Raw genomic sequence first — 26,342 nt, forward strand, 5'->3', positions numbered from 1 at the left:
TTTAAATCAATAGTCCATCCACCCATTTATTTGTTAAACAGTGATTATTGAGTGCCTATATGTGCCAGGCACTGTGCTACGTGCTTGGTGTATAACAGTGAACAAAACAGACAAAAATCTCTGCCTTCCTGGCATCGCAGCATCTTAATGTTAGCTGGGCAACAATACTTTTAAATTTTTTTTCAAGGTTTCTAGAATGACTACTTTTTTGTTTTATAATCAGTAAAAATTTTATTAAAATAAAAACACAGTCTAATTTTTTTCCACTTCACCAAGGGAAAAATTGCATCAGAATTTGAACTGAGGGACTTAAACTAGAGTCGGAGAGAAGGTTTGCCTGCAAGATTGATTAGCTGCTGCTAAGAGTTAAGTAAGATAAATTTAAGTTGGTATGATGGACAGAGTGGTAGATTTGGAGTGAGAAAACTTGGAAATGAATCTCAGTTTTCTGGGTGACCTTGAGCAAGCCCTTGCTCAAATTCAGCTTTCTATTTTGAAAAATGCAGCTGGCTGCTTAAGGAAGATAACATCCACCAGGGCGCCTGGCCCAGAAAAGACGCTCTGAAGTGTTAGGTGATCTTGTCCAATCAATGCCAGTTATAAGACGGCATCTGCAAGCTTTGCGGAGGGCTCATCGTTCAATGCCACCAGAGGCTACAGTCCCGATAAAGAAAATTGCCTGAAGAAGAACCACAATTAAAAAAATAAATTATTTGTTTACTTGGCTGCACCGGGTCTTAGTTGCGTCTCACAGGATAGTTCCCTGATCAGGGATGGAACCCAGGCTCCCTGCATTGGCAGAGCCGGAGTCTTAGCAACTCGACCACCAGGAAAGTCCCCACAGTTCTTAAAAAGAAAAAGAAAAAAAAAAAAATCATAAACACAAAGTCAGTTTTCCACTGGTCCTTGCCCACCACGCCCGACAGGGCTAGAGACTCTGGTTTTGCTCCTTCAAAAGACTCCATCACGTGCGGCGGGGGAAGCTCAGAGGACCGGGAAGCACCGCCTGGCGGGAGGCGGCGGCGCGCGTTGCTGGGCCGGTGTCCTGGCAACCCCGGAACGCGCCTCCGCGGGTGAGGCAGGTGGCTGCGGCGTCCCTCTTGCCCTTGGCTCTCGGATCCTCGGCCTGCAGTTCGGCTGCCGGTTGGGTTTGGTGCGTTGATGTCGGCCGTAACCTCCTTGGAGGCCTCGGAGCGTAGAGCCAGGCCCCCGCTGGGGGCAGGGGTGGACCACCCAGCGGAGGAAGGGAAGCAGCCTCTCGGTGGGCGGGGCGAGGGCCGGGAGCTCCGAACCCGGAAACGCCCAATCAGAGAAAGCGAGGGAAGCCTTGATAAAGAGGCCAGCCCTGCCCTCTCGACTTTCAGTGGCCCCTGAAGTTTCTGCTTCCTTTGATTGATACTTTTTTTTTTTTTTTTTACAAAGGTCTTTTCTTTGTCTCCGGTTCGCTTTTTAATATTTAAATCAGCATCTGCACGGCTGAGTCCAGGGACGCTGGAAGCGGTCCTGGGGGCTGTCGTCTCCGCCCCCTCCATAGCAGAGACCTGAAGAAGGTTCAAGACAAAGGAGACTCTGACATCATGACGGGAGAGAAGAGATACAGTTGAGTTTAAAAAAATCTGGAGGGCTGACTGGGATTTCGTTGCTCCAGCTAAGTACACTGAGCCAGAAGCTATTGTTTGACGTTTAAAAGAAGGCTAGTTTGGGACCCTGTAATAGGGACTATTTGTATTGATACTGTCTGTATTAACCCAAGATCTGGTAAGGCAGAGAGCAGCATTAGGAGTTCTCATAAATGACCTCCCTGGATCTCCTGATATATCTCACCGAGAGGTATATTACAAAGAATGAAGGAGGACATAGGTCTGACCTGCCCAGTGTGTGAGTCAATACATGATAAAGCTGGGATTTAACGTGAGTCTTCTGGTCTCCAAACCCAGGCCCCCTCTTTTTCTTTCTCTTTGCTCGTGTATCAGATTTGTGGCACTGTTTTTTGGATGGGACAGCTCAGGTAGAAATGAGGAACACTTTAATGAAAGGTTTAAATTAAACAGTGGATGGGCGCTCTGTGATTGATTTTTATGGCTGAAGAGAATGTTTAGGGGTACATTTGCCTTTAGAGAACAGTGCTGTGGAGCAAAACATCCACAGTCTCTCAGGAAACCCCCGAGTGAGTACATGTAAGTGGGTAGCCTTCATGCCGCAAAAAGAGAGTGTAGAACATTCCATCTCTGCCCATTAGAGCTTGGTCTTTGGTCTTCTGTATTCCAGGTCTGTGATTCCCTCCATTTACAAGTGCAGGGAGACGGTGGCGGTATGATTTACTACCTACCCACAACTGGGGCTTCCCTGGTGCCTTTGATGGTAAAGAATCTGCCCACAATGACTGTGGTTCAGTCCCTAGGTCAGGAAGATCTCCTGGAGAAGGGAATGACATGTTGTCACTCCAGTATTCTTGCTTGGAGAATCCCATGGACAGAGGGGCTTGGTGTGCTACCATCCATGGGGGGCAAAGAGTCGGACACCACTGAGTGACTCAGACTTTCACTTTTTCTTACAAGCAGGGGCCAGTGGAGCAGTAGAAATTAGAGCCACTAATTGCCCAATGTGGCTAGTTCAGCAAGGAGAAAAAGGTTCTGGGATTCTAGCTTTAAGCTCCAGAATGTTCCGCAGTTTTCAGGTTGACCAGGCCTAAAGAAGGATGCTGCTATTTTAAGGGTGGGTAAAAGGGTTTCAGGTTTCTAGGTTAGGGCTCCTGGAAGAACACCAGCCCCTGAGGTTGCCACGCCACATTAACCAGAGACCCATGGCTTCCTTTTCTGCTGGAGAGGTGTATCTACTCGGGAGACCACATCTGAGCTCAGCTTCACATGGAATCCACAGGTTTCAGTAAGGAAAGGAGCATGGATCCATGAACCAGCATAGGCTGAGTGCACAACTCTGGGTGTGTATGCATTTTTCCAGCAGAGAGGACCCAAGACTTTCTTTATTTCTTGGGGGGGAGTCTGTGATTCAAAAAAGGGTTAAAAACCACTGTCCTAGATCTTTTGTTTGTTTGTCGAGCAGATAAACAGGGATTGGAAACCGAGCGTTTGGTTAAAGAGTATTCACAAGAAGCTAACTTGGCTTGCTGTATTATTTTCTCCCCGCCAGACAGTGCTATTGTGTAACTCAGCTGAGATGACAAGCCTTGTGAAAGTGCCTTGGTTACGTAAGGTGTTATTCCTGCCTAACGGAAATGGAAATAATTATTGTGAATTTCACAGATGGTACCAAAGAAACAGACTTGCGTCTGAAACAGATTTTTTTCCCCCCTCGATTCCTTTCTAGTCATCAAAACTTTCTCTTAGGTTGGACCATCTTTTTTTTTTTTTTGTCTCGAAGTGTTTTGACTTAGGATTTTCAAGTTCATGGCTCACTGCATATCTTTTGCATTTGAGTAAAAATGAGCATGATAAATGGTGACCCTTTGAAGAAGGATGTTCCTTAACTTACCATGTCTCAGGCTACAGTGCTAGATAGAGAGGTGGGGCCGGCAATTGTGAGCTGGGCACAACAGGTCACTGACTTGCTGAAAGTAACTTGATGTTACTTTACACAGCGGAGGCATCAATATCAGAAAGGGAGGGTTTGGACTTGCATTTCCAGTCCTCTTCTCCCACCTGAGGAGATGTGGAGAGGCAGCCTGGGGTCAGGCTTACGTGTCTCCAGGTCATGTTTGAGGCTGAGTTTCTTCTAGGAATTCCCAGAAGTCAGCCGGGTCTGGAGAAGTGCCAGTTGAGCAGACAGACCCCTCTTCTGGCCCTTGCTGGTCAAAGTCTGCAGAGTCTGCTGTTAGGCAGCTGCAGGCCGCTTTCCAGAATGTTGCCATCACAAAACTTCTTAAGTAAACAGGGAAATAGGCTAAATTTGTAGATATGATTTCACTGGCTTGCTGCTTAGGGTTGCATAATATATTTACATTTTACCTCTCAAAATAAAACAAACCCCAAAACTTGTGAGAGGGCCCCCTCTGATACCATCCTTAGCAAACAATCCTTGCTTTGGTGAATTCGCTAGTCCCCCTAGTGGCCGAATACAATATACAATGTGAACTATTTAGAAAAGGCAGTCCCTGTTAAAACCTACGGGCAAGTATTATCATAAGTAAATGCTATGATAAGTAACTCAAAACTGATATGAGGCTCAACCCAGAAGACATCTCTGCTCTTAATCTTATTTTTTCCTTTACATATTTGGATCCTTTCTGCATCTTTATATATACATTTCATACCCTTTTCAGAGATAGGTTACTGAAAGTAGAACCTTGGAATGAAAGAGCCCTTCTCATAGATTTTGGAGGACATAAATGGGCAAATTACTCTTCAGTAAGATGGAGATTTTTTCAGTAGCAGTGTACAAGAATGTCATTCCTCAAAGCTGTGCCAGCCTTAGGTATTTGTAAATGGATAGCAAATAATAATGATATCTTGTTTTAAGTTCAGCTCTTTTACTAATGTAAGGATGAATTTTTTTCCCCAAACATACATTGTCTATATGTGTGTGTTTAGTGAATTACCTAATTATGTCTTTTGCTCTTTTTTTTTTCTGTTGGTTATAAGATTTTCATCTTATAAATTTTTAAAAACTCATGCTTTGTCATGATTATTATTAGCTCTTTTTTATCCTGTATGTTATGAATCTATTTATAGTTTGCTATGAAAGTTTTAAATGTGTGTGTATTCAAATCTATGCATCTTTTTTTTGTCCTGTATTTGATACCTTTCTTAGAAATAACTTCCCCACTCTAACATTATTTAAACATTCACTTATTTTTTCAGATACATCTTTTAATTTTTGTATTGAAATTTGTAATTCATTTGAAATTTATTTGGGGATAGGGGAGGTTTAATTTTATTTTTATTCCAAATGGTTAATTAGTTGTTACAGAAATATTTTTTTGAATGATCCATTCTTTCTTCACTGTGATAAAATGCCACTACTACCACATAAAATTTTATTCTAGCTACATTTGCTGTTTTGTTCTATTGATTTATCTGTCAGGGTTTGTGTCAGTTCCATCATGATTATTGCAACATTAAATTACATTTTTTGTTGTTTTGGTTTTTTGGCTGTTCTGTGTAGTACGTGGGGATCTTAGTTCCCCAACCAAGGATCAAACCCGTGCCCCTTGCAGTGGAAGCTCAGAGTCTTAACCAGTGGACCTCCAGGGAAGACCCTAAACTACATTCTATGCATTATACTCCATTGCTCTGTAACCTTGTGCAAGTTATTGGATATTTCTGGTACTCAATTTCTTTATGGGTAAAATTATTTCTGTTTTATTTGTAATTATGGCCTCTTTTTCATTTCTTATACTGTTTACTTATATTAAAAATTTTTTCTTGAACTTTATCTACATTTTTAATTTTTTTATGAACCGCTAATTCTCATAATCATCTTTATTTCATTCATTTCTGCTTTTATTTACTTATTTCTTTCCTTATCATTTTGAGGCATTTGTCTTTTCCCCCTTATATCTTGAATTGAAAGTTTAGTTCATTAATTTTAGAATCTTTGTTTTCTGACACTATAACCTGTCACTTGTAAGATGGACATTTTTCACAGCTTGTGTCTCTGAAGTTGGATGGGTCTTACCAGTGCCATGGGCCCAGTAGCCCCTGTGAAGTAGCTGGTATACACTTTGCTGGATGAGCACTGAATAACACAGAGGTGTGTCTGTGGTTTGGAAGAAAATTCCAGAGGCACTTAAGAAATGCTCTGTCACCTATATTCTTGTTGCATTGAGATCAATTTTGGTGGAAAATGTGGACATTAGGGATTGAGGTGAAAAGTGATTAGTAATAAGACTTTTGAATGTGGGTAAGGTTTAAAAATGCCTTGTGCTCAGTCGCTTAGTCTTGTCCGACTCCTTTCCCCTGTCCATGGGTTTTTCCAGGTAAGAATACTAGAGTGGGGATCTTCCTGACCTGGGGAGCAAACCCGAGTCTCTTGCATATCCCACATTGACAGCAATTCTTTACTACTAGCACCACCTGGAAAGCCCCACGAGTGCCTTTAGCCATTTCATTTTGCTTTTATTTTCCTTCTTTAAATATGCACAGGATTAAAATCTATATCTAAGTACGTCTAAAAGGATTCTTCAATAAATATAAAAGTCCAAAGTGATAAAGCATGTGTCATAATTTAACTGGCAGCCTCTGTTCTTTGTGGTCCATAACATAATAATGTTTTTACACCTGATGGTGTCTTACATTCAGTAAAATACAGTGTATGCATTTAAGGCTCTCGGTTCTAATTACTGCTTTAGTTGAATCTACAAGTTTTGATATATTGTACTTATGTCATTGATCATTAAGTACCTCATGAGTCACATTATGCTCTGTTCTATTATGTGAAATGTTTGGAGATGTGGTTTGAGTTTCCAAGCTTATCGGTGTTTTTTGACTGTCTTTTTTTTTGGCTGTCTTTTTATTATTGATTTTTAATAGTATTGCATGTGGTCAGAGACTGTGGTCTGTATTATGTTCTTGATACCACCTTTGTGGCTCCATATCTGGGGCTGCTGGAGACCTGTGCTTTTTCTTCACAGCTCTGCCCTCCACTGGGTTCCACTCCATCCCAACCAGTCACTCCTCAAGCAACCAGTTGGCCCTCATGTACGGAGGGCTGCCCTAGGCTGCATGCCATGCTGTGCTTAGTCGCTCAGTCATGTCCAGCTCTTTGCGACCCCGTGGACTGCAGCCCGCCAGGCTCCTCTGTTCATTGGGATTCTCCAGGCAAGAATACTGGAGTGGGCTGCCATGCCCTTCTCCAAGGCATGGCTCAGGGCCTTGTGCCAAAACAGCTCCTCCCACACTTGGCTGGCTCTGAGAATCACCCGAGGTGCTTCTTAAACATACACATTCCCCAGTTGCCTCCCACCTCTCCCCATAAGTTGGCTTGGAGCCCTGGAATCTGCATGTTGAACAAGTGTCCCAAGTTGATTCTCATCATTGGATGCATGTGGAGAATCAAGAAGAGGAGAAGGATAGAATGAGTGCAGTGATGGAACTGGGCTTGAAGAGGAGGAATTTCACTGCCAGACATGAGCCTAAGAACTACTGAGCGAGTGAGGCTTCTTCAAAATGTGGATTCCCAGGATTCACTGACCAAGATTCCAGTTTGATGGGTCTGTAATGGGATTTGGGAATCGGTATTTTTGAATTATTTCTTATTTTTTAATGTTTTATGTTGTTTTTTCTCCCACCACCCCCATTTAATTTTTTTAATATTAATTTTAATTTTTATAAAATTTATATTTTATATTTTAATTTTAACTTTTATATTGGAGTGTAGTTGACGAACAATGTTGCATTAGTTTCAGGTATACAGCAAAGTGATTCAGTTATACACAGACATGTATTTACTCTTTTTAAAATTCTTTTCCCATTTCTGTTATTACAGAGTATTGAGCAGAGTTCCCTGTACTTTACAGCAGGTCCTTGTTAGTTATCTATTTTCAGTTCAGTTCAGTTCAGTTCAGTTGCTCAGTCGTGTCCGACTCTTTGCCACCCCATGAGTCGCAGCACGCCAGGCCTCCCTGTCCATCACCAACTCCAGGAGTTTACTCAAACTCATGTCTATTTTAGCACCCCCTTTTTCCATTTATTCTGGTAATCTGTATTTTTTTTCTTTTTTAAAAAAGTTTTAATTTTATATTGGAGTATAGCCAGTTAACAATGTGATAGTTCCAGGTGGACGGCAAAGGGACTCAGCCATACAAATATATGTGTCTATTCTAAACTCGCCTCCCGTCCCAGGCTGCCACATATCATCGAGCAGTGTTTCCTGGGCTATACAGTAGGTCCTTGTTGGTTATCCATTTTAAATATAGCAGTGTTCATCCCAAACTCCCTAACAATCCCGTCCCCCGTCTTGCCCCACTCAGTCAGTCAGTTCAGTTCGGTCGCTCAGTCGTGTCCGACTCTTTGCGACCCCATGAATCGCAGCACGCCAGGCCTCCCTGTCCATCACAAACTCCCAGGGTTTACTCAAACCCATGCCCATCGAGTCGGTGATGCTATCCAGCCATCTCATCCTCTGTCGTCCCCTTCTCCTCCTGCCCCCAGTCCCTCCCAGCATCAGGGTCTTTTCCAATGAGTCAACTCTTCACATGAGGTGGCCAAAGTATTGGAGTTTCAGCTTCAGCATCAGTCCTTCCAATGAACACCCAGGACTTATCTCCTTCAGGATGGACTGGTTGGATCTCCTTGCAGTCCAAGGGACTTTCAAGTGTCTTCTCCAACACTACAGTTCAAAAGCATCAATTTTTCAGCGCTCAGCTTTCTTCACAGTCCAACTCTCACATCCATACATGACCACTGGAAAAACAATAGCCTTGACCAGACGGACCTTTGTTGGCAAAGTAATGTCTCTGCTTTCTAATATGCTATCTAGGTTGGTCATAACTCTCCTTCCAAGGGGTAAGCGTCTTATAATTTCATGGCTGCAGTCACCATCTGCAGTGATTTTTGGAGCCCCAAAAAATAAAGTCTGACACTGTTTCCACTGTTTCCCCATCTATTTCCCATGAGGTGATGGGACCAGATGCCATGATCTTAGTTTTCTGAATGTTGAGCTTTAAGCCAACTTTTTCACTCTCCTCTTTCACTTTCATCAAGAGGCTCTTTAGTTCTTCTTCACTTTCTGCCATAAGGGTGGTGTCATCTGCATATCTGAGGTTATTGATATTTCTCCCGGCAATCTTGATTCCAGCTTGTGCATCTTCCAGCCCAGCGTTTCTTATGATGTACTCTGCATATAAGTTAAATAATCAGGGTGACAACATACAGCCTTGACGTACTCCTTTTCCTATTTGGAACCAGTCTGTTGTTCATGTCCAGTTCTAACTGTTGCTTCCTGACTTGCATACAGGTTTCTCAAGAGGCAGGTCAGGTGGTCTGGTATTCCCATCTCTTTAAGAATTTTCCACAGTTTATTGTGATCCACACAGTCGAAGGCTTTGATGTAGTCAATAAAGCAGAAATAGATGTTTTTCTGGAACTCTCGCTTTTTCGATGATCCAGCGGATATTGGCAATTTGATCTCTGGTTTCTCTGCCTTTTCTAAAACCAGCTTGAACATCTGGAAGTTCATGGTTCACGTATTGCTGAAGCCTGGCTTGGAGAATTTTGAGCATTACTTTACTAGCATGTGAGATGAGTGCAATTGTGCGGTAGTTTGAGCATTCTTTGGGATTGCCTTTCTTAGGGATTGGAATGAAAACTGACCTTTTCCAGTCCTGTGGCCACTGATGAGTTTTCCAAATTTGCTGACATATTGAGTGTAGCACTTTCACAGCATCATCTTTCAGGATTTGAAATAGCTCAACTGGAATTCCATCACCTCCACTAGCTTTGTTCGTAGTGATGCTTTCTAAGGCCCACTTGACTTCACATTCCAGGATGTCTGGCTCTAAGTGAGTGATCACACCATTGTGATTATCTGGGTCATGAAGATCTTTTTTGTACAGTTCTTCTGTGTATTCTTGCCACTTCTTCTTAATATCTTCTGCTTCTGTTAGGTCCATACCATTTCTGTCCTTTATTGAGCCCATTTTTGCATGAAATGTTCCCTTGGTATCTCTAATTTTCTTGAAGAGATCTCTAGTCTTTCCCATTCTGTTGTTTTCCTCTATTGCTTTGCATTGATTGCTGAGGAAGGCTTTCTTATCTCTCCTGGCTATTCTTTGGAACTCTGCATTCAAATGGGAATATCTTTCCTTTTCTCCTTTGCTTTTTGCTTCTCTTCTTTTCACAGCTATTTGTAAGGCCTCCTCAGACAACCATTTTGCCTTTTTGCATTTGTTTTCCATGGGGATGGTCTTGATTCCTGTCTCCTGTACAATGTCACGAACCTCCATCCATAGTTCATCAGGCTCTCTGTCTATCAGATCTAGTCCCTTAAATCTATTTCTCACTTCCACTGTATATTCATAAGGGTTAGAATACTAGCAGCCATAAGTTTGTTCTCTAAGTTTGTAAGTCTGTTTCTGTTTTGTGAATAAGTTCATTTGTATCATTCTTTTTTTTAGATTCCCCATTTTTATAAGGGATGTCTGACTTCACTCATATGACAATCTCCAGGCCCATCCATGTTGCTGCAAATGATGTTATTTCATTTTTTCTAATGGCTTGAGTAATATTCCATTGTATTTATGTCTCACATCTTCTTTATCCTGGGAATCTGTATTTTTAACAGGCCTCTCAGGTAACTCTGATGCAACAGTTCTTACCCTGAGAAACTCCAGCATGGGGGTATTGTGAGAGGACAGATTTTGTAGAATTTAAACTTTAAACTTTGTAGAGTCACAGGCAAAGTTCTCTTAAAAGTAAGGTGTTTGGTAATAGAGTTGGGACTTGACAAGTGTGGGAAGGATGTGATTCACTTGGTAAATGAATTTGAGAGGGAGTTGATAGGAAATGAATAAAACCTGGCTAAGGGGTAGTCCCACTGGTGGATGATGGGAATTTGCAGAGGTGCCCGGCAGATGCCACACATGTGAATCATGAAATGGTAGGTGGAAGAGCAGTCATTCTAAAAATGTACTCCAGCGTCAGAGAAGCCTGACTCTTATTTCTGAGAATTTTCTTATAGTTTTTTTTTTTGTTTAAAGAAATTATTTACCATCTGGGGAACAAGATCAAGTGGGAGGTAGTTTCATGAATGTAATCCAGTGGTGATATCTATGTGTTGCAGATACCAAGCACAATGATCTTCTGGAATCTAAGGGATGCTTTGCCAACGTAACATCATCTGGCAGAAGGGTCAGCCCCTCATCTACTGAAACAGGTCTGAGTGTCGGTAAGCCTCTCAGCCCTTGCAGAGGCCTTGTCCACCTAGAGTAAGTAAGGGTCCAGGGAAGAGCCGTAAACATTGGGGTCAATTCTACCAAGGGACCAACAATCTGAGAGGGAGTGCGACATGTTTATAAGAGCATGGATTCCGGAGCCAGGCTGGGTTCACATCTCACTCAGTCAGTTGGTGTCTGTGTGAATTTGGGCAAATTACTTCACCTCCCTGGGCCTCAGCTTTCTTATCTGCAAAATGGAGAGAGGGTAATACTTCAGGAGATTGTTGTGAGGATGAAATGAGGTAATACATATAAAGTGATTAGAAGACTCCTTGGCATAAAACACAGACTGTGCAAGGGCTGGCTATTATGAAGGTGAAATTAAACTACGTATTTTTGGGAATACAAATATATACACACAGGTGGTAAACCTTATAAAAAATACTCATTTATGTCATTTTTGTTTTTGGCTGCATTGTGTCTTAGTTGTGGCAATTGGATGTTCCTTGTGGCGTGTGGGCTTGGTTGCCCCAGGGCATGTGGGATCTTAGTTTCCTGACCAGGAACCTGTGTTCCCTGCATTGGAAGGCAGGTTCTTAACCCCTGGACCACCAAGGAAGTTCTGGTGGTAAACTCTTAAAGAACAGCAAAGAAATGGTTACCATGACAGTCAAGAGTCAGGATTGTGGTTACCTCTCTGGGAAAGGGACACAGATGGTTTCTGGGGAGTGGGAGGAAAGGGCTGGCCATGCGTTATTTCTTGTCTTGAATGTTGGCTTTATAAGTATTTGTAACACTGTGCTGTTTTATATACTTTGCTCTGTTTGATTTCTTATGATACAAAGTCTTAAAAAGCTTTTTCTAACAGTTTTTGTTGTAATGAAGGTAAATTAGTGGTTTCCATGGTGGCTCAGTGGTGAAGAATCCTCCTGTTAATGCAAGGGACATGGGTTCAATCCCTGGTCCAGAAAGAGCCTACATACCAGGGAGCGACTAAACCCTTGCACTCCAACTGCTGAGTCCATGTGCCCTAGAGCCCGGGAACTGCAAGGACTGAGCCCTCGAGCCTGTGCTGAGAAACAAGAGAAGTCACCTCAGTGAAGAAGCCACAGCTCTCCAGCTGTGTCGCAGCGAATACCCAGCACAGCCATAAACACATAATTAAATTAAAAAATAAAGTTATTTAAGTTCATTATAGGAATTTTGAAAATATAAAAAACAGTATAAAAAACAACCACCACGGTAATCTCATCACTTAGAGAATTGGTGTTAACGTTTTTTATATGCATGAAAGAAAAATCTATTTCTAATGCATGGAAATATGTAATTATTTTTCACAGTTAAGATCCTATTATACTACTTTTTTGCAAAACCTGGTTTTTCCAACTCTGCATTTACCCGCTCTTTCACAGTCACCTGTTTATCTGTCCATGTCCTCTTCCCCTTGACCCTAAGCTCCTGAGAGCAGGGACTCTTTGGATCCCCAGTGTCTAGAGCAATGCTTGCCCCAAAATGTACTCAGATACGTGTTTGTCGAGTGAAACAAGTTGGTGGATAGTCCTAAAGTTCTTTTGGAATGTTTCCTTTATCTTGGCAATGTTTTCTACGCAGTTAATTCAGCAAACACAAATATATAAAAAGTATTTAGGAGAGCCATATATCACCCAGTGTCAAAGTTATCATACATTTGGAACTGGGAGGGTGGACTCTGAGTTGTTGGCTTTTTTGCTTTATCTGCACACTATGGAAGTTCAAAGACATTAGTATGGGACTGTTTACTTAAAACTGAAGTTGGGCTATGCAAGACTGTGAGTTATGGACCCAGGGTTCTTTATGATTTTTAGGCAACATAGTCCAGAGTTAACCTGCAGATCCAGCTCGGCCCCTCTCTAGGATGTGCTTTGTGAGTTTCTTTGAGGGTTCATTTCCTTTGTAAATGGAAATGATGCTACTGGCCCCACCTATAGTAACAGGATTTTTTTGTCAGCAGCAAACAAAATGATCAACATGAAGTTGGTTTGAAATGATTCCAATATCAGGGTAATATAATATTATGAAAAAAGATTCTATGACTTGATAACAGATAACTCTACCTGAAAGCATTGTCCAAGGCCATCTATCAAATGCTAGGCCACTAAGACCAGAAGTGATGGCTTTTTCTGTTGATGCCCACAATAGCTCATTGCAGGCATTTTTAACTGCCAGGAAGTTCTGTACTAAACATAGTGCTCTGTTATTATAGCCATTTCAGTCGAGGTTTGTTTTTGATTATTTCTTTCTCTTTTCTTTATACTGATTGATTTTTTATTTCCATTTAATGATTTTATTGAACATGCATTTTTTGGTAGCAGTTTTAGTTGAAGCATAATTCATATACCATGTAATTCACCAGTTTAATAATACAACCATTATCACAGTCAATTTTAGGACATTTTTATTGCCTCCTTAAAGAAACCTGTCACCGTCATGTCCCCATCCCTCCAGCCCTGGATAACCATTAATTTTATCTCTGTGGATTTACCTGTTCTGGATATTTCGTATAAATGGAGTCACCAATATATGGTCTTTGTGCCTGGCTTCTTTTATTCAGCCTAATGTTTAGGTGTATGCCAGGAGTAGAATTTCTGGGTTATATGATAATTCTATATTTAACTTTTGAACACCAAACTGCCTTTAAGCATGCATCTTTGGAATATATTTCAATCCCCTCAAATTGTGAATAAATAAATTATATGCTCATGGGCTTTTAGTGAAGAGTAGTCCTAGTTTTCATACATGAGGGCAATTCTGGTGTAAGAGATGTAAGATCAGGTTGTAACTTCCAATTTAAGCACATTGACATTTTCATCCTTCTGCTTCCTTTCCAGCCCTGCTGCAGAGTTGGATCTGAAATCCTCCTCCTCACATTCTGATTACTCCTCTGAAACTTCATTGCCTGAAGTCCAAAAGGATAAATATCCCCAGGAATTCAGCCTGCTCAAGTTGCAGACAAGTGAGTAGATCATAGGTCCTCTTCCATATACCACCATGCCCAGGGTCTTTGCAGAAGGCTGCCATACTGTTGGGTGCCATTCACAGAAGACCCACTAGGTGCCTGGCACTCAACATACTTCATCTCTAATTCTCACAACTCTGCGGGGCAGCTACTGTTATATGTTTTGCAAAAATAATGCCTTATAAACATAAAAGTACTATAATAAAATATTAAAATAATAAAGAAACATGTAGAGTATGAAAACCCCTTCCCCAATATTTTCTAATCATCCCCCTATTCTGCTCCATAGTTGTGAAGAGCTTGATATCTATTCTTCGAGAATTTTGAAATGTAAATGTATATGTATTTGAAGTATATTTGTATGTGTATAAACATATATATGTTTAATATATATATATTTATGGATTGTAATATACCACAATATTTTCACTGATAGAAAATAGTACACAGATTATTTTCAAAGTATTGTTTTCACTCAAAGTATAAATAGATCATGGATCCTTTCTGTGTCAATACATATAGACCTGTGTGGCTAATACAGACCTACCTGTTTTACACAGAAGGAAACTGAAGCTGGAGAGATTCAGTCACCCACACAAGCACACATAGTTAGGAAGTGAAGGGATGGGATTAGAACTCAAATATGCCTGCCTCCAAAGCCTCTGGTCCTTCACGGCCACCAAGGAGACAAGAGTTTCTTAAGCAACCCTAGAGCTGTAAGCTGTAGGAGATCTTTTACCGTTTAAAATCACTTGAGCAGTTTTATAGGAAAAGGGTCGGATGAAGAAACAGAGGCACTGAGAAGTCCAGTAGCTAGCCTGAGGTCTCAGAGCAGCCTTTCTCCTTGGTCCTAATCACATCGCATCTCTCTGGGTTTCTGTAGCCTGTGCATGTGCCATCTGGTTAAGATGCCATGGGTGTTCCAGCCCTTCCCCTGATGGGCTTTCTATTCCTACACATTTATTAGAGTGAAGATTGGCTCACAGATGCTTGTAAAACTCTCTGAGCTTCCTATCCCATACATCACTTTCAACCATAAAACTGGCTTTATTTTTGAAAGGGAAGGTAAAAAGGAAACAAAGAGCCCTCTTAGATAGCTTTCTCTCTACTTCCCTTCTTTTGTGCCTAGTCCCATAGAGGTTAACACTGCCCCTGATGTAGAATTACGGAACTACACACATTGATACAGGTCGTGTAGCCAGATAGAGCTGGGGGTGGGGGTGGGGCTTCACACTATTTTGTTATCCAGCTACACTGTGAGGCTGGGAGCAGTGCTGATGGAAGCATTTCTGATGTCTTGCAGAAGATGGGCAGCGTCCTGAGTGGACATTTTATCCAAGGTTTAGCAGCAACATCCACACCTACCATGTTGGAAAGCAGTGTTTCTTTAACGGGGTCTTCCTCGGCAATAGGAGGTCTCTGTCAGAGAGGATCGTGGACAAGAGCCTTGGGAGAAAGAAATATGGTAACATTTTCCTCCTGAATTTTCATTGTGCAATGCCCCAGAATACTCGTGAGTTGTCATTCCGGTGGCCCAGCATTGTGTGGCTGGGGCAGACCTAGGGGGTCACTGTGTCATCCAGGTGCAGCCAGGAAAATAGGAAAGACAAGGGGGTGGTTGGCAGGCTGCACTTTCTGGCAAAGAATTCACACCATATGCTGATCCACATTTTTGTTTTTCTCTGAGTTTCATAAAATGCTAATGTGATATTTAAGTCATCAGATAAGTTGTCTCGGATACTTATTAATAGAAACCTCCATTGAAGTCCGAGGAAAAGAATTCATGTTTCAATTAGATGCTGCTTGTCACATGCATTTAAATCATATTTTCGATTCTTTACAAGGAAAACATCCTGTAAACCTTAGCTTCAGTGTGTGTTGTTGTTTTGTAGCTGATTTAATGAAAGGTAGATGTGATGAGGAAGTGTATATATGTATCTCCTCAGCTGGTGATTTGGTGAGTTCTCTGTTCCAACTTAGCCATCATAAGTTTATTGAAAGACCCTAAAGAGTTTCTGAATACCAAGGGACCATTTATGGCACACACTTCTAAGAAATACCTGTATAGGAGTCAGCAAGTGCTTCAGGGAAGAATAAGATTGCTGTTGTAGGAAAGTAGGGCTTCCCTGGTAGCTCAGTTGGTAAAGAATCTGCGTGCAATGCAGGAGACCCCAGTTCAATTCCTGGGAAGATCCGCTGGAGAAGGTATATGCCACCCACTCCAGTATTGTTGGCTTTCCCTGGTGGCTCAGCTGGTAAAGAATCCGCCTGCAGTGTGGGAGACCTGGGTTTGATCCCTGGGTTGGGAAGAGCCCCTGGAGAATGGAAAGGCTACCCACTCCAGTATACAAAGAGAAAGAAATGGAAACTTCTCGGTTTTCTTTTGAGTTTTAAAATAGACTTTTAAACTCACAGCAGAGACAAGTAGTTTTGAAAACCAAGGCTTTTCCTTGGGTAGTTGTTATTTACTTGCTAAGTCTTGTCAAACTCTTGTCCAGCCCTATGGACTGTAGCTCTCCAGGCTTCTCTGTCCATGGGATTTTTTAGGCAAGAATACTGGAATGGGTTGCATTTCCTCCTCCAGGGCATCTTCTTGACCCAGGGATTGAACCCATGTCTCCTGCATTGGCAGGTGGATTCTTTACCACTGAGCCCCCAGGGAAGCCCTTGCATGGATAGAGAATACCCCAAAAGCCAGACTAGAGGAGGTGAGAAAGTAGTCACTGATATGGGGACTTTGAGGAGTTCTGTGTCCTACCCAACTTCTGAGATCAAAATCTAGTGGCTGAGGGGGCGTGAGTGTAGTTGGGGCTTCTGCCTCACAGGGTGGCTGGGGGAAGACCTTGAGCTTCCAGGTGAAGTGGCATCTCTCCTGACTGTGCGCAGACAATGATGATCTGGGCAATGTTTGGGGAGAAAGCCCCCTGAGGGTCTCATCCATCCAGGAGATGTGGATGAATAGTAGCATTTCTGTGCCCTGTAAAGACTGTGGAGCTTAGGACAGAGAGAAAGAGAGAGAGAGAGAGCAAGCGAGCAAGCCAGGAGAGCTGTTGGTACAGCTGGAATGCCTGGAGGCCGCCGTAGGGTGCACTGTCGACCACCAAGCCAGGGGTCATATGGGAATAAATGCGTGTTTCACCTGATGCATGGCAGACAGGGATGGCTTCAGAGGATCAGACTAGATGGCCCATTTTAGTAGACAACAGAAATAGATGCCAGCTCTCAGAAAGCAGCAGGTACCCGTGTGGTTTGCAGATGGTGACCCAGGACTCAGAGCCTTCTCATAGATCCTGATGTCATGTAATCCTGCTGTGCACATTCTAACTTCTCACTCCTGAGATGCAATCCTAGGGAGGAACAGCAAGGATTCATTAAACTGGTTTAAATCTGGAACAATTGAGAAAAACCAAGAAGGGACTAAGTTTAGCTGTCTATTACTTAGGCATGCTTTTGGCCACAAGTAAGAGAAAAATCAAATTATCAGAGACTCAAATTGTAAGATATCTTTAAAGTAATTAACAAGAAGCTTTGGTATCTAGGTGACATATATGGTCTGGTTGTCCAATGATGTCATCAAAGTTACAGGCTCATTTTGGATTTTTTGATGTATTACCATTCTTCGTAATGTTGAATTTTTTTGTCTTGATGCTTGTCCCCTTATAGTTACAAGATAATTGTTATAATTCTAAGCATCATATTTGTATTAAAGACATAAAAAAGGAAAATCTGCTGTTGCCTTCCCCTTTTAGAAGGAAGGAAAGTTTTCCCATATGGTCCTTGGGAGACTTCTTTGTCTCACTGGCCAGAACAGGGACAACTGCAAGTATATATTAAAAGTAGACGACGAGGGCTTCCTTGGTGGCTCAGTGGTAAAGAATCCGCCTACTAATGCAGGAGACATGGGTTCCATCCCTGGCCTGGGAAGATCCCACATGCTGCAGAGCAACTAAGCAGCTAAGCCCGTGTGCCACAGCTATTGAGCTCTAGAGCCCAGGAGCTGAAACAACAGAAGCCCGAGCATTGCAGCTAGAGAAAAGCCCGAGCAGCAACCAAGACCCAGCACAGCCAAAAAGCAAAGTAAATGAGGGACTTCCCTGATGGTCCAGTTTCTAAGACTCAGTGTTCCCAAAGCAGGGGCCCGGGTTCAATCCCTGGTCAGGAAACTAGATCTCACATGCTGCAAAAAAGATTGAAGATTCCCAAGTGCCATGGCCAAGACCTGGCCCAGCTAAATAAATACAAATATGTAAAAAAACTTTCAAAATAAATAAAAATTTTAAAAGGAGTCCTGTTTGTTGGGTGTAGGATTGCGCAAGGCAGTCTTGCAGGCCAGGATTATTTTCTTAGGAGATGCATCTGGTGTTGGAGGTGCATGTTTAAATGACCATCCCGTACCAGCCTGACTCCCTGTGAACTCATGTGGTTAGTTTCTTGCTCCTGGGGCATTGGAAGGGGCTGGGTCGGGTGTCAGAGCATGGGCTGAGTAAGTAGTGTTTACTCAGCATCAGTAGACTTTTTCCTGACTCCTCTTCACCAGGAAGGCCACCTCCCACTGCTGCACCACCTCCGTCTTTTTTTTTTTAATTAATTATTTTATTTTTGGCTTGCTGGGTCTTTGTTGCTGCACGAGCTTTTCCCCAGTTTCAGTGAGAAGGGGCTACTCTCTAGTTGCAGTGCACGGGCTTCTCATTCTGGTGGCTTTTCATGTGGAGCACGGCTCTAGGGCTTCAGTAGTTGTGGCACATGGGCTCAGCAGTTGCGGCCCCCAGCCTCTAGAGCACAGGCTCAATAGTTAGGGCACACGGGCTTAGTTGCTCCACAGCATGTGGAATCTCCCTGGACCACAGATCGAACCCATGTCCCCTGCATTGGTAGGCAGATTTTATCCACTGCGCCACCAGGGAAACCCCTGTCCTAGTCTTTGAGTCAGAAGGAGGAGCCAGGACCCTTTTTAGTTGAGATCCAATCAGAGAGGCAGAGCCCCAGTTAAAATCACCTCTAATCCCTGAGGAATTCAGGGATTCAAAATACACTAATGCTTAGGAATGAAAAGATTTCAAGGCAGAGTTTATGCTCATCATTGCAGATAACTTTTTTTTTTTTTTGCACATTCCTGTATATTTTATTTACCATAAACACTAAGAGAATACAGCAAACACTGGAGAAAGGCATTTAAGTAATTTTGATGTAAAGTTTAACACTTAAAATTATGCTTGCTCCCCCCCACCCCAATTGAACATGCAGGCATCATTTATTTCCAGATGCAGTGATTGCAGAGCATTACATTCTCTTGAAAGTTTTATAACAGAGTGTCCTTGCCCTGTAACTTAAAACAATTTCACAAACTATGTATAATCATGGTATAATACCATCATTCAGAGTTCCCCAAATGACTACATTCACACAATATTAATATTAAAGTCTGAGTTTTTAAAACATCATCTTAATAAGCCAAACCACAAAAACCCAGGTTCTAGTTTTAAATGTGTTTATGAAGACTGCTGCTGAGCTCAAAGCATGCAGATGTTCATGACCACCTAGATGAAGCTGGATACTGAAACTCCTTCAGTAGGTCCAATGATGCAATTTTTCACTCATCCCAAGTATCTCCATATTTGTTTACTTTGACGTATATATCCCTTATTACTTAATGTCCATTGAAGTAGTGATGAATAAGCAAACACAACATTCCTAAAACAAAATCTTGGGCAATATGATCAGTAATACCAGTTGGAGTAGATTCATTCAAAGAAGCACTGAACGGAATTGGCTCATAATGAGGAAGCATCTCTTTTTCTAAGTTGTCTGCTGCTGGAGGTGTTGCAAAAGATGAATGACCACTCACATTTGAGTCATATTTTGACCTCTGAGAATAGTGCCCAGTTGGTGAAGATCGTCGTGCCTGTCCTGATCGTAAAGCTTCTCCGAGAGGGGAATTCTCAAGATTCTTGAACTTCTCCTGGCAAGTTTTCACATAAGAAAGCTTTCCAGCAAAGTATCCCATGATGCAAGCAAATATAAGTTTAGGAATGGAACCATATTTGGGATGACTTGAAAGGATTCCTTTACTAATCAACCCTTGAGTAATCAACATACTTGTTGCAGCCAAAGGTACAGATCTGAACCAGAAGCTTTCATCATTGCACTCTGCAAAGACTCTTCTTTCTTCCTCCGTTGGAATGTAATCAGCCCCTATGTGGGGAATTGGTCTTGGAACTTCCGCATTTGGCTCTCGAAAATCAGCCCTCCCATTCATCTTTCCTCCCGACGACGGCGGCGGCGGGCGGTGGCGCGGCGAACCCGATCGACCAGGGACAGAAGGCCCGATGGGGGACTCGAGTGTGGTGGAGGGGGGAGGGGAAGGCGGGAGGCGCGCGGGACCGCTGCGGGGTTGGGGGTGGGGAGCGGTCTGCAGATAACTTTTGATTCATCATTCATTTTAAACCAAACCATTCCATCCAAACCTAAGTTATTGTTCTTTCCCAGGGTAAAGTAATCATAACACCTTTAAAAAAATGTCTTAAACATAGGCTCACACTTGAAAAAAGTTTTTTAATCTGTTTTTTAAATTTATTTTTTACTTTTACTTTATTTCAGGCTCACACTTTTCATCTCCTCAAGGTGAAACAGTCATAAACAGAGCATTTAAGACATCTATATGTACCTAATGATAAAACACTAAATTATCCTATTTCCATTGTCATATCAATACTAAGAGCAAATCTGTGGACCATTTTCAGCTCTTTTTATGATTTTGTTTTTAAACACCATTCACAGTTCTTGACCCCAGGAATGGAATCCCAAAGTTAACTCCAGGAGATAATCCATATATGTATCCAGAACAGAGTAAAGGCTTCCACAAAGCAGGATCAACTCTCCCGCCAGTGAATTTTTCAATGTAAGTGTATGTTAATACTAGCATTATTTAGTGAAATTTAAAGGAATTGTATTTCTCTCTGCTACATATAAATTATATTTTGCAAGGGGCGAATCTCAACAAGACATAGTTGGTGAAAATTTCTAAAAAAAGTCCACGTCTATTTCCTTAGTGTATGTATATATATGTATGTGTGTAACTGAGATCATACACAGGATCTTGACTACAAAAAGGTGGTTGCTAATTTTGTTCCTATTATTACTACCACACATATGAAGGCTTCAATTTTCATTCTGAATCACATTGTTGGTTAGTAGGGTTGACTTACACTTGGAAGTAAGCATTGACAAGAAAGGGAGGGTCATTAAGTTAAAAGAAAAATAGTTGGTGTAGTACATTAAAAATATTTTAGAAAATTAATCATGTCCCAAAGAAAACAAAACCACTAATTTGAATACATGCGCCCCAATGTTTATAGCAGCAATTATTTACAATAGCCAAGATATGGAAACAACCTCAGCAAATGAATAGATAAACAAGATGTTTATATATATATACAATATATATATAATATATATATGTGTGTGTTATATATATGTACATATATATATATATACAATGGAGTGATACTCCACCATAAAAAGTGAAATTTTGTCATTTGCAACAACATGGATAAACTTGGAGGTATTATGCTTAGTGAAATAAGTCAAATTATAGAAAGACAAATACTGTATGATATCACTTATATATGGAATCTAAAAAGTAAAACAAACTAAAAAGTAAATATAACAAAACAGAAAGACTCACAGATATAGAGAAGAAACTAATGGTGACTAGTAGGGAGAGGGTATTGGGGAGGGGCAAGATAGAGGTGGGGACTGAGAGATACAAACTACTATGTTTAAAATAAATAAGCTACAAGAATATAAACTACAGGGACTATAACCAATATTTTATAATAACTACAAATGGAGTATAACCTTTAATAATCATATATCACTATGTATCCACTTTAAACATATTGTAAATCAACTATATACCTCAATAAAAATTAATCATGTTTGTTTTAATGATGTTTACAAAAAGCGATAAAAAAAATACTAAGAATTATGGCCCTTAATGGTTTTGAAGTCTATACATGGCAATTAAAACAATAAAATAAGACACTGTATTGAACACAGTGAAGTATTGATATCTTTGCCATAGAAGCCATACCAATCTGATGGTTGTCTTTTCTGATTTTCAGAGTGCCTTATGAAAAGAAATTTGATACGTTTATTCCACTTGAGCCTCTTCCACAAATCCCCAAGTGAGTTATCTCAACATATTCCATATTATCCCATCTTTATGAGCACATCAATTATTTATTTTCTCCTATGGAGGAGCTCATAGACACCTGAGGCATAGGGACCTTTTGAATCCTGGTAGTTGGGTGAGGCGGTTTGAATGGAGGGTTTATGGTTTTGAAGGTCAAGTGTCTGTGGAGTCTAGCCACTTGGCTGCTTATATCTTTAGTAGATATGATTAACAGACTGCCAGATGCCACGTGTTATTCTACCATGAGGGATTTTATATGGAGAAACAGTCAGGGTCCCTGCTTTCCAAAACACAAGAGTTTGTTGGGAAAGAAAAGACATATACTTAAATAAGTGCAGCCAGGGAGGATGGTTAAGAGTTTGAAGAGGCATAGAGTAAGCTAGTATTTCTGTATTTGAGGAAAGTATCATTCCTCTGATCTTTTCTTTTTAAAAAATATTGTTTTTATTTATTTGGCTGTGCTGAATCTTTTAGTTACAGCATGTGGGATCTTTAGTTGCTACATGCAAACTCTTAGTTCCAGCCTGTGAAATCTAGTTCCCTGACCAGGGATTGAACCTGGGTCCCCCTGCATTGGGAATGTGGAGTCCCAGCCACTGGACCACCAGGGAAGTTCTCATTCTTCTGATCTAATAGTTTAGCTCTGCTCCATTCTGAACCAAAATATTTTGATATGTAGGTTATTTTTATTTTTTGAAGAATTCTGTCGTTCCCACTGATAGTTCCCTTTTGACTAAAGAATTCCTTAATAGGGAGATTTTCTAGGTAGGAGAGCTTTTTGGCTTTTATTTTGTAATTCATTCTTACTTGTATTACCTTGTGATCAGAAAATATTGTTTTTATTATTTTTATCTTATGGAATTATCATAGTTTTCTTGTGAGCTAATATACGTTCAGTTTTGAGACTCTTTCCGTATGAATTTTAAAGTGCATTCTAGGGACTTTCCTGGTGGTCCACTGGTTAAGAATCCACCTTGCAATGTAGGAGATGTGGGGTTGATGTCTGGTTGGGGAACTGGTAAGATCCCACGTAATGTGGAGCAGCTAAGCCCATGAGCTGCAACTAAGACTCAATTCAGCCAAATAAATAAATAAGTAAATATATATTTTTAAAAAGGAAAGTACATTCTATTTTATCAGGATGCAAATTTAGATACATACCCAGAAGATTTATCTTATTGTTTATTGTTTAGTCCCTATTTTTTCTTACCCATTTTTGTCCACTTGACCGCTCGTTTGGTCTCCTTGGACTAAGAGTTGGTGTGTTAAAATGTCCAAATATTAGTGTGTTTCTGTCTTTATTACTAGTAGCCTTTAGCACTGCAAAAATATCTTTCTTTTTTCTCACTTAATGCATTTTGTCCTGTGTTATACTATCCAGATATTAAGATTACAACTCTTACTTTGTTTTGTTTGCATTTGACTAATATGCTTTTGCCCATTCTTAGACTTTCAAATTACTGTGTTTTATGTCTTTCTCTCCGAAATAGAACTGGATTTTTCTCTGTGAGTCAATTTGAAAAGTAGTTTCTCTAAGAGGTGATTTAGGGTCACTTGCATTTATTGATTTGACAGACTTGATTTAAATTCTGTCAGAATACTTTGTTACATGTGTTATGTATATTATATTTACCCTGAGTCTTTCACTGTTTTATTTCAACAAAAGTTAAAAAATTATTTCTTTGGATGTTTAGGAATGCTTGTGTTTTTTGTTCTACTGGTTCTTTATGCTGATATCTTCCTATGTTGCTTTTTGCCCTGATTTTTTTAGCTGGGCTTCTAGTGGGTTGGCCAAAAAGTTTGTTTGGATTTTTATATAAGATGTTATGAAAAACCTGAACAAACTTTTTGGCCAACCCAATATTATTGTGTTGTCAGCTTTAAATGATATCCCATCTATTCCTACATGTGGTAATCCTCCTCTGTCTTCTTACAGGGACTTCCTTACCTTCAGCAGGTTTATCAGGGTGTTTTCTCAATCATAATGCATTTCTCCCCCCAAATATGAAAATTCTAGCAGCCAAAAAATGAAAGCATTCTTCATCTTCCTGCTCTGACTCATCCCAGGAGTCAGACTTCCTAAGGCCTCTTGGATCACACACAGCACAGCTCAGCATATGCTCTTTCAAATCTCAACAGACCTGGGAGGATGCCCGGTATCTGTATTAGCTGAGGTCCCAGCAGAAAGCAGAAGGCAAACTTTGCTGGGATTCTGAAGACAGTTTAATGAAAGGACTGTTTACCAATGAGTGAGCAGGTTGTGGGAACTCACATGGGAGGGTGAAGCACCCAGGGACTCCCACCAGTGGGAAGCTGTTACTAACGTCTAGGTCTGAACAGCAGGAGAAGGGCTCATGGTTCACAGAGCAGTGAGAGAATGGAGAAGGGCTGCTCTAAAGGCACTGTGGCCGTGGAGAATACAGCCGCTCCAGAACTGGGGTACCTCAGGAGACAGGGTGGGAGTCAAGGAACTCAGTAAGACACATCTCAGTCTCTGTCTTTGCACCTTCTGAACTCCTGTGGGTGCTTCCTACTAGCCAAGCCCAACTCAAAGGTGGGAGCAGGGAGGAGTCAAGCTGATGCAGGCTACCGGGTTCAGATTCCTGGGCAGAGAGGGACACAAAAGAGACATGGGTTTGGGGCAGGGACAGTGACGACAACTAATATGACAGGTTTTTAAAAAATATTTATTTATTTGGCTACATCAGGTCTTAGTTGTGGCATGCAAAATCTTTTATTGCGGAGCTCAAGCTTCTCTCTAGTTATGGCACATGGCTTCCAGAGCATGCAGGCTCAGTAGTTGAGGCTCACTAGCTTAGTTGCAAGGCATAAGGGATCTTAGTTCTCTGACTTGGATTAGCCCTCGTCCCTTGTATTGGAAGACAGATTCTTAACCATTGGACCACCAGGGAAGTCCCAATATGGTGCTTGATGTTGACACCTGGTCTCTAGAATTGGAGGCCTTCTTACTTTTGGAGGATGGAATACCTTGTCTCCTGAAGGTGTTTGCAAATTTGCATCAGGCGGACTCAAACGGTGTTGTTTTCTTCCCACAGCTTGCCTTTCTGGGTGAAGGACAAGGCCAACATGCTGAAGAGCGAGATAAGAGAAGTCGAAGAGCTTGACAACTGGCAGCCAGCGATCTCCTTGCTACACAGTTTGCTACCTGCTGGTGGGTCAAAGGACTTTCAAAAAATAGCATAACAACTGGAGGCAACCCCGGAAGAGCAGGCTTGAGGTGGCCCCTGGGCAGATGTCACGGCTGTGGGTTGCTGTCAAGTATATGTTCGAGAACTGTTGGTCTTGTGATGGAGCACAGCCTTTAACTGTGCCTCTATCCACAGGTTCTTTCGACTTTCCAAGACAGTCCTGAACAGAAACAGGTCCAGGAAGCAGGCACTGACTGGCCCCTGGAGAGCCTTTTCCTGTTGATTGCTTCTGTTAGTGCAACTGTTCTAAATCAAATGTTTGACTTGGATGCAAAATCACTGTGGTTTGCCTTTTTAAACGTTGTTATTATTTTTTGGCTGCGCCGCGCCATTTGTGGGATCTTAGTTCCCCGACCAGAGACTGAACTCCGGATCTCGGCAGTGAAAGCTCGGAGTTCTAACCACTGGACCACCAGGGAATTCCTTTCACTTGTATTTTGAAAACTTTACTGATAGAAAAGTTTTGAGAATCGTACAACAAACATCTACATGTTCTTCACTTAGAATCTACAGTAGTTAACGTTTGTCCAAAGGCGTACACACTCTTTTTCTCATATTATTACTATTGTTATTTTGCTCAGTTATCTGAGAGTGAATAACAGGCATCATATCTCTTTACTCCTACATACCTATTATACTTCAGAATGGTCAATGGTAATTGACTTCTTAGTACTTCTCCTAAGGTCAAGGGTAATCTGGTGGTTCACAAGAACCAGCTAACAGTGCAGGGGTGACATCTGGGAGTAGCCTCTGAGTGCAGGGCACCCAAGTCCTGGGCCAAGCCCCTGAGAAGAGCAAGGCGCTGCCTCCATGGAGTCTTTGGACTCATTCCTTCTCCCTTGACCAGACTCACTCCTCTCTCCCTTGACTCATCCCTTCTCCCTTTGGTCCCCTGCCTTGGCCCTCTCACATCTTTTTGTCCTGAGACCTTTCTTCCCATTTGGGCCTGAAATGCACTAAAGGCACCCCCCGGCCCCATCACCCCTTGTAGTTAGAAGTTCTGATGCTGATTTAGCGCATCTACTGGCCAAGTTCGAGTGGACTCTGGGGAAACACTGGGAGCCCACTTGGGATGTCTTGTGTTCTTCCAACACCAGGGAGCTCCACAGGGGT

At 41.6% G+C, this 26,342-nt stretch overlaps 2 protein-coding genes across 6 annotated transcripts; one reads left to right on the forward strand and one right to left on the reverse strand.

Moving 5' to 3' along the window:
- The first annotated feature begins 987 nt into the window (after nt 1-987).
- On the forward strand, nt 988-25,509 carry SPATS1 (spermatogenesis associated serine rich 1). Of its 5 annotated transcripts, none has more exons than XM_043450543.1 (8): nt 988-1,073; nt 1,423-1,599; nt 10,738-10,882; nt 13,699-13,823; nt 15,130-15,291; nt 20,604-20,724; nt 21,950-22,012; nt 25,077-25,509. In XM_043450543.1, the coding sequence occupies exons 2-8, from the start codon at nt 1,578-1,580 to the stop codon at nt 25,222-25,224; spliced, it is 786 nt and encodes a 261-aa protein (XP_043306478.1). In that variant the 5' UTR covers nt 988-1,073; nt 1,423-1,577; the 3' UTR covers nt 25,225-25,509. The 5 variants fall into 5 exon arrangements, with proteins under 5 accessions (XP_043306478.1, XP_043306476.1, XP_043306479.1 ...); XM_043450541.1 differs by having other exon boundaries at nt 1,061-1,153; XM_043450544.1 differs by lacking the exon at nt 988-1,073 and having other exon boundaries at nt 1,320-1,599; nt 25,077-25,192; nt 25,365-25,509.
- Nucleotides 18,918-20,231, reverse strand: LOC122429876 (OCIA domain-containing protein 1-like). The gene has a single exon (XM_043450546.1). It carries the CDS (start codon nt 20,080-20,082, stop codon nt 19,474-19,476), a length of 609 nt encoding a protein of 202 aa, XP_043306481.1. The 5' UTR covers nt 20,083-20,231; the 3' UTR covers nt 18,918-19,473.
- Nucleotides 25,510-26,342: the final 833 nt, after the last annotated feature.

This window comes from Cervus canadensis, chromosome 28 (assembly GCF_019320065.1).
Source record: "Cervus canadensis isolate Bull #8, Minnesota chromosome 28, ASM1932006v1, whole genome shotgun sequence".
Classification (NCBI taxonomy): Eukaryota; Metazoa; Chordata; class Mammalia; order Artiodactyla; family Cervidae; genus Cervus; species Cervus canadensis.

Excerpts from the sequence above, each read along its gene's own strand:
- SPATS1 (XM_043450543.1), top strand. The coding sequence starts at position 1,578 with ATGACGGGAGAGAAGAGATACA. Across the intron at positions 13,824-15,129 it reads CCTGCTCAAGTTGCAGACAA|AAGATGGGCAGCGTCCTGAG; the intron begins GTGAGTAGATCA and ends GATGTCTTGCAG. Across the intron at positions 22,013-25,076 it reads CCTCTTCCACAAATCCCCAA|CTTGCCTTTCTGGGTGAAGG; the intron begins GTGAGTTATCTC and ends TTCTTCCCACAG.
- LOC122429876 (XM_043450546.1), bottom strand. The coding sequence starts at position 20,082 with ATGAATGGGAGGGCTGATTTTCGAGAGCCAAATGCGGAAGTTCCAAGA.